General features: G+C 52.4%; 1 protein-coding gene across 2 annotated transcripts in view; it reads right to left on the reverse strand.

Moving 5' to 3' along the window:
* Positions 1-851: 851 nt before the first annotated feature.
* GRAP2 (GRB2 related adaptor protein 2) overlaps positions 852-14,206 on the reverse strand; it is a 65,077-nt gene continuing 51,722 nt past the window's right edge. The window contains exons 5-9 of one of the 2 annotated variants that reach the window (XM_036458219.2): positions 10,451-10,570; positions 7,125-7,293; positions 4,782-4,970; positions 2,696-2,818; positions 852-2,096 (exon numbers count right to left, since the gene is read on the reverse strand). In XM_036458219.2, the coding sequence (XP_036314112.1) occupies positions 1,917-2,096; positions 2,696-2,818; positions 4,782-4,970; positions 7,125-7,293; positions 10,451-10,570 (781 nt within the window). In that variant the 3' untranslated portion in view covers positions 852-1,916. Of the gene's footprint in view, positions 2,097-2,695; positions 2,819-4,781; positions 4,971-7,124; positions 7,294-10,450; positions 10,571-14,206 lie in introns of those variants that run through there. The other variant, XM_036458222.2, reaches the window with a different exon arrangement.

The raw sequence follows: 14,206 nt of genomic DNA on the forward strand, positions 1-14,206 counted from the left end.
TCCTCACACGATCAGACAGACGGATCCAGTTTGAGGGCTGTTTGAAGCATGAGTTGTAAATGCTGTAAAATCAGACATTAATTCTGGCTTTTATTTTCCACACCGCGTTTCCATTGCCTCGCACCACAAAGCTGAGTCCCCTCTGCCTCTGCTCTGTCTTCATTCCTGCGGTGCCTTTGCCCCTACCTGCTGGCTTCATCTCTCCGCTCCAGTTCCTCCTCCCACCTGCTCCGCCTCGCCCTCCTCCGGAGCGTCTGCCTGCTGACTCCAGCGTCTTCCCGGCCTGCCCCACTTAACCTCTGGCTCCCTCCCCTCCCTCTGCGCCTCTCACCGGCTCCTTCATCTTTTGAAATGTCTTCGTTACTTTTCCTTCCTGTGCTTTCATTTTCAGAGGCTACAAGACGCCCCTCATGCACGCTTGCCTCTCCGCTTCTCTCAGGCTATTCTCTCCCCTCCCACAGCCCACCACGTGTCCCTTCATGTCCTGTTTGTCTCTAAAGGTCTCATGGGGATCAGAGAATCGCATTATACCGACAGTTACTTCTGAGTCACAAACTCGTTCTTCTGTTTCTATCCCCTCCAGTGATGGCTGTCCCGTCCCTCCTTAGAGCAGCAAGGACTGAGGAAGAAGGAACAGACCCCCCTCACCGCACATGCCCCTCACTAACACTCAGCCCACCCTTTCTTCCTGGTTCAGCACGTACACGTACACACACACACACACACACACACACACACACCCTTCCAGGCGCCCTCAGGCAGAGGTGTGCTGCTACCCCGGGGCACTGAGCGTCCGCCCCCAGGGCCCCTTTCCCCGCTGGCGGGTCTGTTCACGCCCGGGGGGGGGGGGGGGGGGGGGGCCTGGGAGACCGCCCGCTTGGAGATGCTGAGAGGGGAGGGTCCCCAGGTGCAGCTCTTGGTGGAGGAAAGGTGCCAGCGCAGGTCCAACGGCCAGGGGAACAGGAAGCTCATCTGAAATCCAGGCCCCACCCAGGGTCATGTTCAACCAACCAATTAGCCAGTCACTAGTCCTCGCTCTTGTGGCGTGGGCTTCTCTCTGTGCCGCTGGGCAAGGCATCTTCAAAACGCAGAAAACCAAGACAGAAAACAGAGCCCTGAAGAGACATCTGTATCCACAGAACAAGACCTCTGCCTGCATCCTGGGCCAGGGCTTCTCTGAGAAGCACTTTCTTAGAAGCCAGGACACAGAGTGTACACCTGGCCCGCCCCGGGGAGGTGTGTGACAGCCCCTTCACTCCCCAGCGCCTGGCCCCGCACGATGTCCCCGTGTGTCCACGCGGGCCGCAGGAGAGCGGCAGCTCAGGAGCAGCCATTGATGGAGAGGAGGGTGCCGGCCGTGCCCAGGCCTCACACCCAGCCGTGCCAGCTCAGACTTGAGTGGCTGCACCTCAATTCTCAATCCAGCACGCTCTCCCTGGAGACCAGGCGGGAGGCCGCCCTGCAAACCCTCGGGGTGAGTGGGCGTGCAGGTGAGCCCGAACACGCCGGCCGAGTCCTGCCCGAGCCTGTGGTTCTGCGTCCAGCTCCGGGTGTGGGTCTCTGCTCAGCGCCTTGAAAATTCCCAAGACCAGGGGGACGTGGTGCCATCTTTAGGAGAGGAAGGACTTCAGTTTCCCTGCCCCCACCTCTCCCAAGCGCCCCACCTCCTACACACCCCTTTGGGGGACAGAAAAACAAGTATGAATATAAGCTTCCACCTGAGTTCCTTTCATATCAACTAATTAACCAACTAAATTGCCAATAAATTACTATTATAAAATGTGTGCACCCATAGGCATGTATGTGGGTACGTGCGCACATACACACACACACACACACACACATGCACTTCCAGCCTTTCCTCCTTGCTGCTTCTTGCCGGCCGCTCAGACATGAGCCTCCGGCCAGGAAGGGCTTCACCGGATCATGGGCGCCACGTAGTTGGCCGGGAAGAGGCCCAGCTTGTTGTGCAGGCGGCCGGTCCACCAGGACGGGTTGGAGCTGTCCAGGACCTCGACCACCTCTCCGGAGCGGAACCCCAGCTCGTCGTCCTCCAGGGCCTCGAAGTCATACAGCGCCCGGGCCCACCGCACGCGCTGTGGGGGGAGTCACAGGGGTCCTATGAGCTGGCGGCCTCCGAGCCACGCCACGCAGCAGGGAATCTGCTGGCTTTGACATAGAGCGGCCTGCCTTAAAGGCTGACGTGCCTCTCGGGAGACATTTCGCCCCACAGCAATGGGAAGCAGATGCGGCTGCACGGCCCTGAGCTCCGAGTCCAAGAGTCATCGCCGAGGCTCAGGACTTGGGCTGACAGAGTCTCTGAGGCCCCAAGAGAACCCTTGAGGACGACTCTCCTTACACCAACAGGGGCTCTTTCTACTTTGTTCACGTGACAAGCAGAACGGCAGTGTCCAAAAAAACAGCCCTGAGTCAGGATGGAGCAGGGATCCCGGTAACGCATCTCCCTCCACCAGAACCAGAGCCAGGAAATGGGAGAAGGCCAGGGCAAGGCCGCCGGCCAGCCGAGAACAAGGGCTGGGACCACCCCCGCCGGGAACACGCCCCCCACCGTCACTATCTGGGTTCCCACTCCCTCTGTGTGAGCTCCGTGCAGTTTGGCATCTTTCCTGAAGACCAACCGTTTCTCTAATGGCCCCCCTCACTCCTCCACTGACCCGGAGGGAAGGTCACGCACCCCGGCCACCTGCAGCTGCACTGGGTCCGTGTGCCTCCGGTGCATGAGGGTGGCGTTCATCTCGCTGCCCATGCTCATGCTGCAGTGTCCGTCGTTTATGTCCAGGCTGCCTCCACGGCGGTCCTAGAAACGGACGCAAGAGAGGACCTGTCATCACGCCGGCACCCCTCACTGTCTCCCCCAGTGCCTTGCTTGGATAAACACGGCCCGGGTTCCAGTAATGCTTGTTGATGATGGCAATAAACCCTACAGAGCAGCGGTTCTCCACCTTTCTAATGCCGCGGCCTTTTAGTACAGCTCCTCATGTTGTGGTGACCCCCAACCATAAAATTATTTTCCTTGCTATTTCATAACTGTAATTTTGCTACTGTTAATGAAACACAAGGTAAATATCTGTGTTTTCTGATGGTCTTAGGCTCTACAGTTGCAACCCACAGGTTGAGAACGGCTAGCAGGGTCGCCTAAGACCATCGGAAAACACAGATATTTACATTACAATTCATAACAGCAGCAAAATCACAGTTATGAAGTAGCAACGAAAATAATGTTATGGTTGGGGGTCACCACAACATGAGGAGCTGGATTAAAGGGCCACGGCATTAGAAAGGTTGAGAACCACTGCCCTAGAAGATGGTGAGGGGCAGAGGGATGAAAAGGCACCTAAGATTCTGAAGACAAAGATGATGGCAGGCCCCAATTATTCAAGCGCTCCATACTGCTCTCAGCAATGGGGACACGGGGCTGGGAAGAGAAGGTCCCTGTCTTCATGGGCGTCAGTCCCGAGGGGGAATCATGCACATGTAAGAGGTAAGTGAACAGGGAGATGAATGTCTAAGTCTGCCCGGGTAACCAGGGAGGGCTTCACAGAGGAAGTGATGCTTGAATGGCAGCTTAAGGGGGCGCGCCAGGAAAGGGGGTCTGAGGCAGAGGGCACAGCACATAACAAGTCTCGAAGGCATGAAAGAAGAAACAACAGGCATGCCGGTTAACTGAAGGCAGTGGGCATCGCTGAAATGTGTGTGTGTGGGCAGCAGAGGGAGGTAGCGGGAGAGAGGCTGGGAACAGATATACGCAGCTCACAAAGGACTCTGTATGCCCCGCTAAGGAATTTACGGACGATGTTATCCGGCTGTATTGTCCATCTTGGTAAGCCGCCTCAAATCCCATCTGGGCGAGGCGGGGGAAGTAAATAAATAAGTAAGTAAGTAAGGCAGGCTCCACAGCAGGTGTTAATCCGTCTTTCTTGTAGATTGCCACAGCCCGGTGGGGTGAGGGACGTGAACAGATTGGAAATGTTGCTGATGGGAAAATGAAACAGTTGTTCCCTGAGTCCTTAGGTAAGAAAGGGTGTGTGTGTGAGTGTGTGTGTGAGTGTGTGTGTGTGTGTGAGTGTGAGAGTGTGTGTGAGTGTACTGTATGTGTGTGTGTGAGTGTTTGTGTGTGAGTGTGTGTGAGAGAGTGTGTGTGTGTGTGTGTGATTGTGTGTGTGTGTGTGTGTGTGTGTGTGTGTGTGTGTGTGTGTGTGTGTTCAGGCAGGGAGCCGTTTTGATTCACACAGGCTTCTTTGCCAAACCAGTTCCCATATTATATTTCTACCACTTGGGGCCCCAGCATCTTCTTCTTTTTTTTTTTTTTTAAAAATATGTTTTTATCAATTTCAGAGAGGAATGGAGAGGGAGAGAGATAGAAACATCAATGATGAGAGAAAATCGTTGACTGGCTGCCTCTTGCACACCCCCCCATTGGGGATCAAGCCCCCAACCTGGACATGTGCCCTTGGCCAGAATTGAATCTGGGACCTTTCAGTCCACAGACATACGCTCTATCCACTGAGTCAAACTGGCTAGGGTCCTAGCGTCTTCTTTATGAACTTTGTGAGACCTGCTGAGGTGGGGCCAGGCCGGCAGCCCAGGACCCCACAGAACCATGGTGTTTATTTGCTATGGCTGTTTCCAGCCTCTCGGGGAGTTCTCACGCAGTAAGTGGCAGTGGGATCAAGTTGACCTGAGCCTCAGTGTGGGGGTGGGGGTGAGGGAGAGAAGGGCCTGCCCCCACCTCACTGTGCCACTCCATCCCTTCCAGATACCTGATGAAAGTGGTGATGCTGCAGGTACCGCTGCTGCGCCGGCGGTGGGGCCGGGGGATACTGTGATGGAGGGGGTGGTGGGTGATCCGACAGCTTCCGGTTCATCGCAGGCCGAATGTCTTCTCCCACAGCCCCGCTGGTATGTGGGCCTCCCTGGGGCCATCGGTCCAGGCTGCTGCCCCGGCGACCCTGGGAGAGAACAAGGATGACCCATCGTCCTCCCGTGTCTCCTGGCTCTCCCCCACCCTTCAGGCAGCTGTTCCCAGATTGCTCATGACAGCCCTGAGAAACCGCTGACAGGTTGGGGGGCATCTTAGAGAGAACCCATGGTTCAGACCCTCATATTCTCTTTCTGTGGGGATGTCAGCTCTCTGGGCCACAGACTGACACTTTCCATATGGTCTCCATTTAGTCCCTTCCTAGTGGGCTTGTTTCCTCTCTGTGTAATCAAGCTTAAACATTCTCTTACTGACACAATGCCAGCCCTCCTTATCGCATGTTGCCACAATGCCGGACATGCTACCCTCCAGATAAGCTCTGCTATTGACTTTGCATGATTCTGAACTGTCATTTATAGCCTGGTGATGAGACACAAACACAACACTCCTGCAGCACCATGGAAACAAGGCCTGCCCAGGGCATGCTGGGAGGCACAAGGCCTTCTTCTCAAGGGTCTCCACCTCAGGAATCAGAGACCGTTATTTTTATGTAACAGTTGTAGAGGGGTTTAGTATATGCCAGGCCCCGTTCTAAGCACTTTACAGATACGAATGGATCGAATCCAGTTTAGGGCAGTTTCATGTGGCCTCTCTATGTCTGCATGCACATCTTAGTAAATTAATACCCTGTCCGTTTCCTGGTTACAATAACTCACAAGGTCTTGGCCAACCTTTGTTTTTCTTTCTGAACTTGTGTGTGCACTTGGTGGGAACACCCTTTTCTCCTTTGATGGTAACTTCTCAGGCTGAAAAGCAGCCAATTACTTGAAAGGGACGGTTTCCTTTGTTTCCCCACAGCATGTGCTGCTCTCAAAGTCTCAATGCCTTTCAGAGAGCCCGTCCCTGGATTTCAGCTACTCCGGTCAACGCTTCTTCCCAGACCTCTCTCTCATGTGTTTTCCTTTGAAAATCATTTTATAAGTTGTGTGTGTGTGTGTGTCTGTGAATTTACTCATGGGAGACAAGTTAGTATTTTCATTGTACCTACTATGGACCAGAATCTGTGGCAAGTGCTATAACTATACAGGCATTTTCTCAATTAATCCTCATAACAGCCCATTCTACAATATATTCATAAATGTTTCTTTTTTGTTTTTATAAATGTTTTTTAATTCTTCATCAGAGGATATATTTTTATTGATTTTAGAGAGAGGAAGAGGGGTAATGAGAGTGAGAGATAGATAGATAGGTAGAGAGAGAGACATTGATGTGAGAGAGAAACATCAATGAGTTGCCTCCTGTATGTGTCCCCAACTGGGAATCAAACCTGCAACTTGAGTACGTACCCTGTGGGAATCGAACCCACAATCTTTAGGAGCACGGGATAACACTCCAACCAAGTGAGCCACCGGCCAGGGCAGAAAGGTTTTAGCTAGTGTGAAATCAGGATTTAAAGCCAGGTCTTGTCTGATGCATTTTCTGTGAAAACAAGTCTCTACATTCCAAATTTCCCAAGAGCAGGAATTCTAGGACTATAAATCCTGTACTACACTAAGTTTTCCACTCCGATGCCTCCTCCCCTCCCCAAATCCTGTCACAAAGCTCCAGCTCTGGGCCGGAACTGATGCAGTGGTGTCTGTCTACAGTAAGAGCCCCACTGCACCGAGGGCTGCATGGTTAGGAGTGATGTACGGGAAGGGGACGCATTATCTTCTCTCCTTCACACCCACCCTGGGAGGTGGCTATCACTGTCATCCTGATTTCTTGGATGAGGAAACTGAGGATGGCAGAACTTTCCAAAGTCACCTGGCTAGGGGTTTAAACTGAGATCTGACTTCGCAGTGATTCTACCTTTCAGAATCCTCAGAGGACCTGCCCATCAAATACATCGTCTTGGTGGTTCATGTAAGACTCTAGCTGCCTAAAATCCCTAGTGGGCCTGGCCGGTGTGGCTCAGTGGTTGAGGGTCAACCCATGAACCGGAGGTCACTGTTCTATTCCCAGTCAGGGCACATGCCCAGTTGCAGGCTCAATCTCCATTAGGGGACATGCAGGAGGAAGCCAATCAATGATTCTCTCTCATATTGATGTTTTCTTCCCTCTCTCCCTCTCTCTTCCTCTCCCTGAAATCAATAATATATATATATATGAAAACATTTGTTTTTCAATCCTGAGATAGGCTGACCTGGTCCTCTCGCGTCCTATCCCTCAGGAAGATCTGCTTCTGTTTGGAGATAGACGTCGTCCTGTAGTAGTCCACCAGTTTGTTGAGGGATGGAAACTTCTCTGTCCACAGGAAGTAGTTACCCTTGTTGTCCCTCATGACCTTGAAGTGCTGAACATCATCCTCGTGCCTAGAGATCAAGGCAAATCCAAACTGTGTGTTACACGGTGACAGTGTCCCCGCCTTCGGGGTTGATGGCATCTGGGGATGCCAAGCGAGTTCTGTTAGGGCAGGACATGGCGATATGGGGAGCTCATCACTAGGCAGGTGGGTTAGGCCAGTCAAGCTCTAGCGGAAAAGGGCGGTTCAGGACACAGGCTGCACAAGAGCAGAAGGTAATGTGTCTTCTGACACTGGAGTCGACCTTTTACAAGAAAAAATGTGCCCAGTGCTTTAAAAACTATGAGGTCAAGGCTTTCCCACTATGTTTATCTGAAATATGGCCACCCCTGAGAAATGTACTATGCTAAGGACTCTGGTTTTTTAAGCCCTTGTTATCTTTCCGTTATCAGAAATACTTTGACCCAGCTCCTTCAAGCCCACAGGCTTGCTCTGGAGAGTCAGACCTACCATGAGAAGTATGTCATGCTTGGTCTCTACCTCGGTCTCGGTTTATGTTGTGCATAAATAAGGTTGCAAAGCATTTTGAGCTTTTGGGGAAAGAAGTATCACCTAGAATTGTGATGTTTTCATTGGAACAGCCTTCAGAGATTGTTTATCCTCATGTCTCCATGTTACAGCTGAGGGTGCTGAGGCTCAGAGGTGGAGGGCCTTGGTCAAGGTCCCCACGAGTGAATGGCAGAGCTGAGGCAAGAACCCCGGGTCTCTGCTGCCTGCCTGCCACACAATGTATACATGCCAACTCCTTTAGATGGGCATCTTTCAGCACCAGCTGGACTCACAGGGCAGGGGCACATTTGTAGTGGGTTGGAAAGATTGGATTTTATTCATTGTGAAAGGGAGGACTGGACCTTTACTAATAGCTCCAAGTCACTCTCTTTAGAATATCAAGTTTATGTGTGAAATGGACACACATTTCTATCTAAAAATTAACTGATGTTAATACTGCCAATTGCCTGACCCAGCAGAAAATTCAAGAATTTAGAGTGTTGGAGAGTGAAGACACATCTGAAGGATGGAGAGTGGAGCTTCATTAGGGATGGAGTTAGTGGTCTGTGCTCAGAGGGGACAGGGATTCTGATCATCGGGTTCATTTACGTGCTGGGCTCTGCTGTGGCAGGTGAACCCATGCCGTGAGCTCTGCTGTGGTGGCTCTGGAGTGGTAACCAACACTGTGCCATCATGGCACGGCCAGTCACAGACGTTTTCTTCCTGTAACATCCCCTGGCTCAGCTCACAGTCCTTACCCCTCACACTGGGGTGAAGAGGAGGGACTGTCCCTGGGGTATGTTATTCATCCATGCCTCTGGCCAAAGACCACAGAGTAAGAAACTTTAACCCTTTCACTCTCGTGAGCTGGGAGTGGGAGGATGCCAGGATTATGGTGGAGAGAGCGTGTTCTGGGAGGGGCAGAGAAAAGGCTGAAGTCTAGTGTTTCAGATGCTTATCAAAATGCTAAGTGACAGAACTACAATTAGCTCTTAATTATCTGTGCCCATGACAGAAAGCAAATGTGTAAATAAATTAAAAAAATGACTTCACTCTGGAATGCGTTACCCTACTTTTCAGCAGACGATGAGATCATGATTATGGTAATGATCACTGTTACAAGGAGCTGCATTGCCTCCGGAGCAGGGGAAGGCTCTGGAGGAAGGCAGGGCTGACTGCTTTATAGAATCTACTTCAGTCAAGGAGCTGGAAGTCATAGTTCCCGGCTGAAGAGGCCAGAGCCAACTTCATGCACCAGGAGGTGCCCTTCAGTCCGACAACTCACTTGGTCCATTCCATAATCAAGGCTCTTAAGAACTAGGTTAGGCTTGTAAGGTTTATTGATAGAGCAAAATTTCATTAAGAGATGTAACAAGCTTAGAATTGTGAGACATCACGGCCGAAACCGGTTTGGCTTAATGGATAGAGCGTCGGCTTGGGGACTGAAGGGCCCCGGGTTCAATTCCGGTCAAGAGCAACCTTGGTTGCGGGCACATCCCCAGTAGGGGTGTGCAAGAGGCAGCTGATTGATGACTCTCTCTCATTGATGTTTCTAACTTGCTATCTCTCTCTCTTCCTCTCTGTACAAAATCAATAAAATATTAAAAAAATAAAATAAAAGAATTGTGAGACATCGCTATTGGCCTGACCTAGAATATATCACTGTCCGGGCTGCGAAAAAGAAAGGAAAATTAAAGAGTTTAAGCGAGACTCCAAGGGCAATGCACACAAGCCCAAGCTCTGTTTGAGCACTCGAGAGGCACGTGCACAGACAAATCACTGACCCATTATGTGTCTGCCCCTCCTACCGAGCCCTTAAAATATCCATTCTTCCTAAATAGTAAAGTGACCTCAGTTTATTAGCTGAGATCGGAGTTTGTACTCAGGCTGCGGGCCTTTCAAAATACATTGAGTGATCCAGACTAGCGTTTCCTGTCAACCAGCTTGACAGCAGGCTTCGCCGTGCAGGCTGTCACCCTCCCGTGCTGCCATCAGCACGAATGCTTGCACTTTCACACGTGGTCACGTCTGAAACGTGACTGGCAGCCCCGGCCATGCTGACCACACGCGGTGTTCAGGCTGGGGGCTTCTGAGTGTGGGGCCGTGTCAGGCTTGTGCCTGGACTGAGTCACTTCCTCTGGGTGCTGCCCGGGAGGGAGTTTGCTGTTAGTCTCCCACCCCTGCCCGCCTCGGCTCTGCCCTGCTGCCTGCTGTGGGCGTTTGGTGCGGCCATCCTCCACTCCATATGGGCCCTGTGGTGATGACTGGGGGTTTTCATTCCTCTCTGAGCCCGCCTCAGACCTCCATCTGCAGTAAAAGGTGACAGTTTAGATCTCAGGAAGAAGGTGGACAATTCTCCCCACGTCTTTTCACAAATTCTCATCAAGCACGCACTGGGCACAGGCACTGTTCAAGGCACAGAGATGAGGGAGATAAAAATCCCATCCTTCCGGAAGCTCCTGCGCTAGAGGGGGAGGCGGAGAAATGTATACATGTTTTTGGCCACAAACCAATGTTCCTAGGAGTTACATGCACGTGCCATGGAAGGAAGTGGATAGCATCACAGCCGATAAGGTGCCCAGGCCCCTGGCCTCCACGCTCTTGAGCCATAGGTCACGTGCAAGAGGTCACTGCACGGCTTAGAGGCCCGGGTCAGGGCGCTGTGGGGATGGCAGTACCTGACGGATATGGAGAAGTCCCCGGGGGAGCTCTGGCTGGCCCGGATGACGAAGAAACCAACCTCCTTGGCCATGAGCGAGTTCTCTGCCTGGTGTCGTGAGAGGCCTTCGTGAAACCATCTACCGGGTGAGAGAAAACCACAGGGTTTTGGTGAGATGCCGGAGCGATAGGAGGGGGAAGTACTGGTAGAGGTGAGATAACCCCAGGGAGAGAGGCTGGGGCAGCAGCAGAGAAAGGAGGGAGAAGGGCCAGGAGCTCTGGAAGCCCAACACATGTGCGGTGTGTTCAGGCTCAGCGATCCCGTCCCCTCCTGGAGGAGCCCGTCCAGCTCAGAAAACCTGCATCATGGAAACGTGCGGCTGCACCAGGATGGGGCCTCGTGGGGACTGGCTCTGGGGGGGAAAGGGGGGGAGGGGGGCAGCTCTGCTGGCAGCTGCAGGGGGGAAGCTGTGAGGGAAGAACTCCAGGGACATCCCTGTGCCAGGTGGACATCCCTGCAAGCACTGGAGGTGGCACCGGGCAGAGCTGGGGAGGGCCTGGGGCTGGGCTCCCGGGCCGAGACCTCGGGGCCAGAAGGAGAGTCGCAGCCCAGGGCCCGCTCTCGCTCAGTACCCGGCCAAGGTGCAAGGCATCTTGGAAGCCCTGCACACGCACTTGGGAGTGAGTGAGGTCAGCAGTAGCCGGGGAGCCACATCTACAGAGCGGGCTTCTGGGCCTCAGAAACCCAGGCTGGCAAGAACCTTCACTGCGGGAAAGGAGGAACCGAGGAGAGACTGCCCTTTCGAGGGGCAGCGAGGGTGGCGGCCTCGGAAGGGTCAGGCCGCCCGTCGCCTATGGAAAAGGCCGCATTCCCAGTATCTTCCCCGTAAGCTATTTGCCGGAAACATCTCTGTCAAAAGCCCTTTTGCCCTAAACATTTTCACCGCATAACTAATGGTTACAAGGCAATTTTGCAGTAAAAAAAGTTAAAAGCAAGACAAATAAAAGAACATAAAATTGAAGGGGCTTTATGTGAATATAGCCGAAGTGTGAATATACACGGCTTCATGGCAGTGCTGCGCAGGTAACGGATTTTATTTTGGAGATTGTCACTGAGCACGTGTCTTCGTTCTGTGGGAGATGTGGGTTCAGATCTGTGCCCGCACAGGGCCTCGCTTCTCTCCTCCAATCAGTGTGTTTGAACACAAGAAACCCACCCTGGGGGCCCATCTTCCTCCCCTGGAAGAAACGCTATGTTAAGACCCAGCCACGCCTCCTCTCTCTGCACAGACTGTGCAGAGGGATAACACTCACAGACAGTACAGCAATGGGTGGAACTGGGAGAGCTTGTCGTGGAGAAATGAGACAAAATGACAACTAGCTTAGATGCACTGTGTGTGGAAGGCAATTGATCGGTTCATCGATGGAGAAATGAAACCAAACAAACAAACAAAAAAGTCAAAATCAAACTGCCAAACGGTTATTTTCTTTTTTATGGCAGTTGATTGATTTGTCAATAAAGAGATGAAGCCAAAACAGAGAAAATAACAACTGTCAACCAGTTATTTATCTTTTTGTTGTTGTTGTAAAATTGCCTAAATTCAGCCAATTAGTTATATGGAGAAATGTCTGCAGCAAAATATCTACAGCAAAGACTCTACCAGGAAGGTACCCAGAACGGAAAGGGCCAAGCACTTCCACAGGCCAGGCCAACAGTGGCTGCCGCCTCGGAGGAGGCCAGACACTCAACCACAGGGAAGTGAACCAGTATTTGCAATCACTCAGCGGCCAAAGGTGGGACTGGGGCCCATTGCTCCCAGCTGGCCGCCCTAATTGCTGCCACTGGGAGGCCAGTGTGCACCCCTTTAAGGTGGATGTCCAGCAGCGCGGCTTGGGATGTCTCTGTGACGCCCCGAGCTCTCTAGAACCCAGGAATCCGAACAGACGGGGTGGCGGGCGGGAGCCCTTATTCCAGGACTGCAGGGGGCGGGGTGTGTGTGTGTGGGGGGGGGACTCTGAGGGGCTGGAAGCAGAGGCTCTGCTGGTCACTTGCCTAGAGTCCTGCCCAGAGTGTTCGCCACAAGCCCTGCAGGGATTTGTGCAGGAAACCTAAGGGGATGGGAACAGGAACGGGACACAGCAGCCACACCCCAAAGGAAACGTATCAGACGATGCAGCAGGCAATGGGGGGATCGTTTAGAAAATACACATTTGTCGTCCGACTGGAATTTGATAAATGACACTTTGCAAGACTTGCAAAGCTGTCCACACACTACATATTAAATGCGTGGCCAGGGTTTCAATGTTACATTTCATTCCAAAGCCATTCATTCATTCAACAGCTTTTATTAACAAGTGCGGGGCCAGCCCTGCGTGGGTAGCTCAGTTGGTTAGAGCGTTGTGCTCATATGCCACGGTAGCGGGTTGGATCCCCACTCAAGGCACATTCAAGAATCAACCAATGATGCATAAATACGTGGAACAACACATCAATGTCTCTCTCTCTCTCTCTCTCTCTCTCTCTCTCTCTCTCTCTCTCTCTCTCAAATCAATAATTCAAAAAAGTGCGGGCCCTCTTCTGGGCACTGTGGATAAATGGTGAGCAGAAGGGACAAAAACCCCTGCCTTCAGGGACTTTCTATTCTGGGGGAGGGGCGCACAGTAAACAGCAGAGTAGTTCCAATGGGTAGTGTGTCCAGGAGGGTAAGAGCGTGGAGAGCAGGGGTGGGGTGTATGGTGTAGAATTGACCACCGGGACTGTATGTAGTTACCATACTGTGCCACGAGAGCCTCACTGGGAAGGCGTTTTCTAAACTAAAGGAGCTTGGGGGGATGAGGAGAAAGCAAAGGGGACGGAGGAGCAGTCAGGAGGAGGGATGTCCCAGAGCCAAACGAAGAGGAGGGAAAAAAAATCAAACTGTGCTGAGATAATGGCCAAGAATTGACCACCGGGACTGTATGTAGTTCACTGTGACCTTGATCAAAAGCATTCGCAGGAGTAGAAGGGTTCTAGAGAGAGTGGGAGTGGAGGAGGTAGAGATGATGGATATAAACAATTCCTTCGAAGTGCCGTGGTAGCTGGAAGGGGATGAGGGACTCAGAGCTGTTTGGTTTTGGTTTTTGGCTGGGGATGGGAGGAATTGCAGTGGGGATGATGAGCAGAGGGAAAGAGAGTCGATGTGGGAGAGAGAGGGGAGAATTTTGCTGGAAGCACAGAAGGTTCTTTCCAAGCAGTGTCGGTGCAGTGGCAGGAGGCGGGAGGATGCAGTGAGTCAGGAGCGGGTGGCGTGGAGGGGCTTTTCTGGTGGCTTCCACTGACCCAGGGACCCTGGGCTGAGAGTGCGGGGGCGGAGGCGCTGGAGGTTGAGGAGCAGGGCAGGCATGATGTCACCAGAAGATTGGGGGGAGGGGGAGGGCTGGAGGTCAGTGGTCAGCACTGGTTCGCAGGAGTGTCACTGCACCTCCCCACTTTGGTTTTCTAGCAAACCTTTGCTCGTTGGCTAGTCCCTGCCGCTCAGATAAGACTAGCTTTCTATCTAACCCTTGTGGTCAGTTCTTGAGACAAATGAGATTCAATCTCAAATTTTCATTTCCTCTTTATGAAGGGAACTTCCCCTTCTCTCCCACTGACTTCTCCTTTTGGTGTGAGCGTGGTTTAAGGCAGGCAGGGAGTGTCCGCGCCTGACTAGGGCCGGAGCTGTTTGGGATCCCCGGTTGGGAGGGAGGGCTGGCTGGCTGGGAGGTAATGGAGTGCTTTGTAGTAGCTGCTCTTGAAG

The sequence above is a fragment of the Pipistrellus kuhlii genome, unplaced genomic scaffold (genome assembly GCF_014108245.1).
Source record: "Pipistrellus kuhlii isolate mPipKuh1 unplaced genomic scaffold, mPipKuh1.p scaffold_m20_p_3, whole genome shotgun sequence".
NCBI lineage: Eukaryota > Metazoa > Chordata > Mammalia > Chiroptera > Vespertilionidae > Pipistrellus > Pipistrellus kuhlii.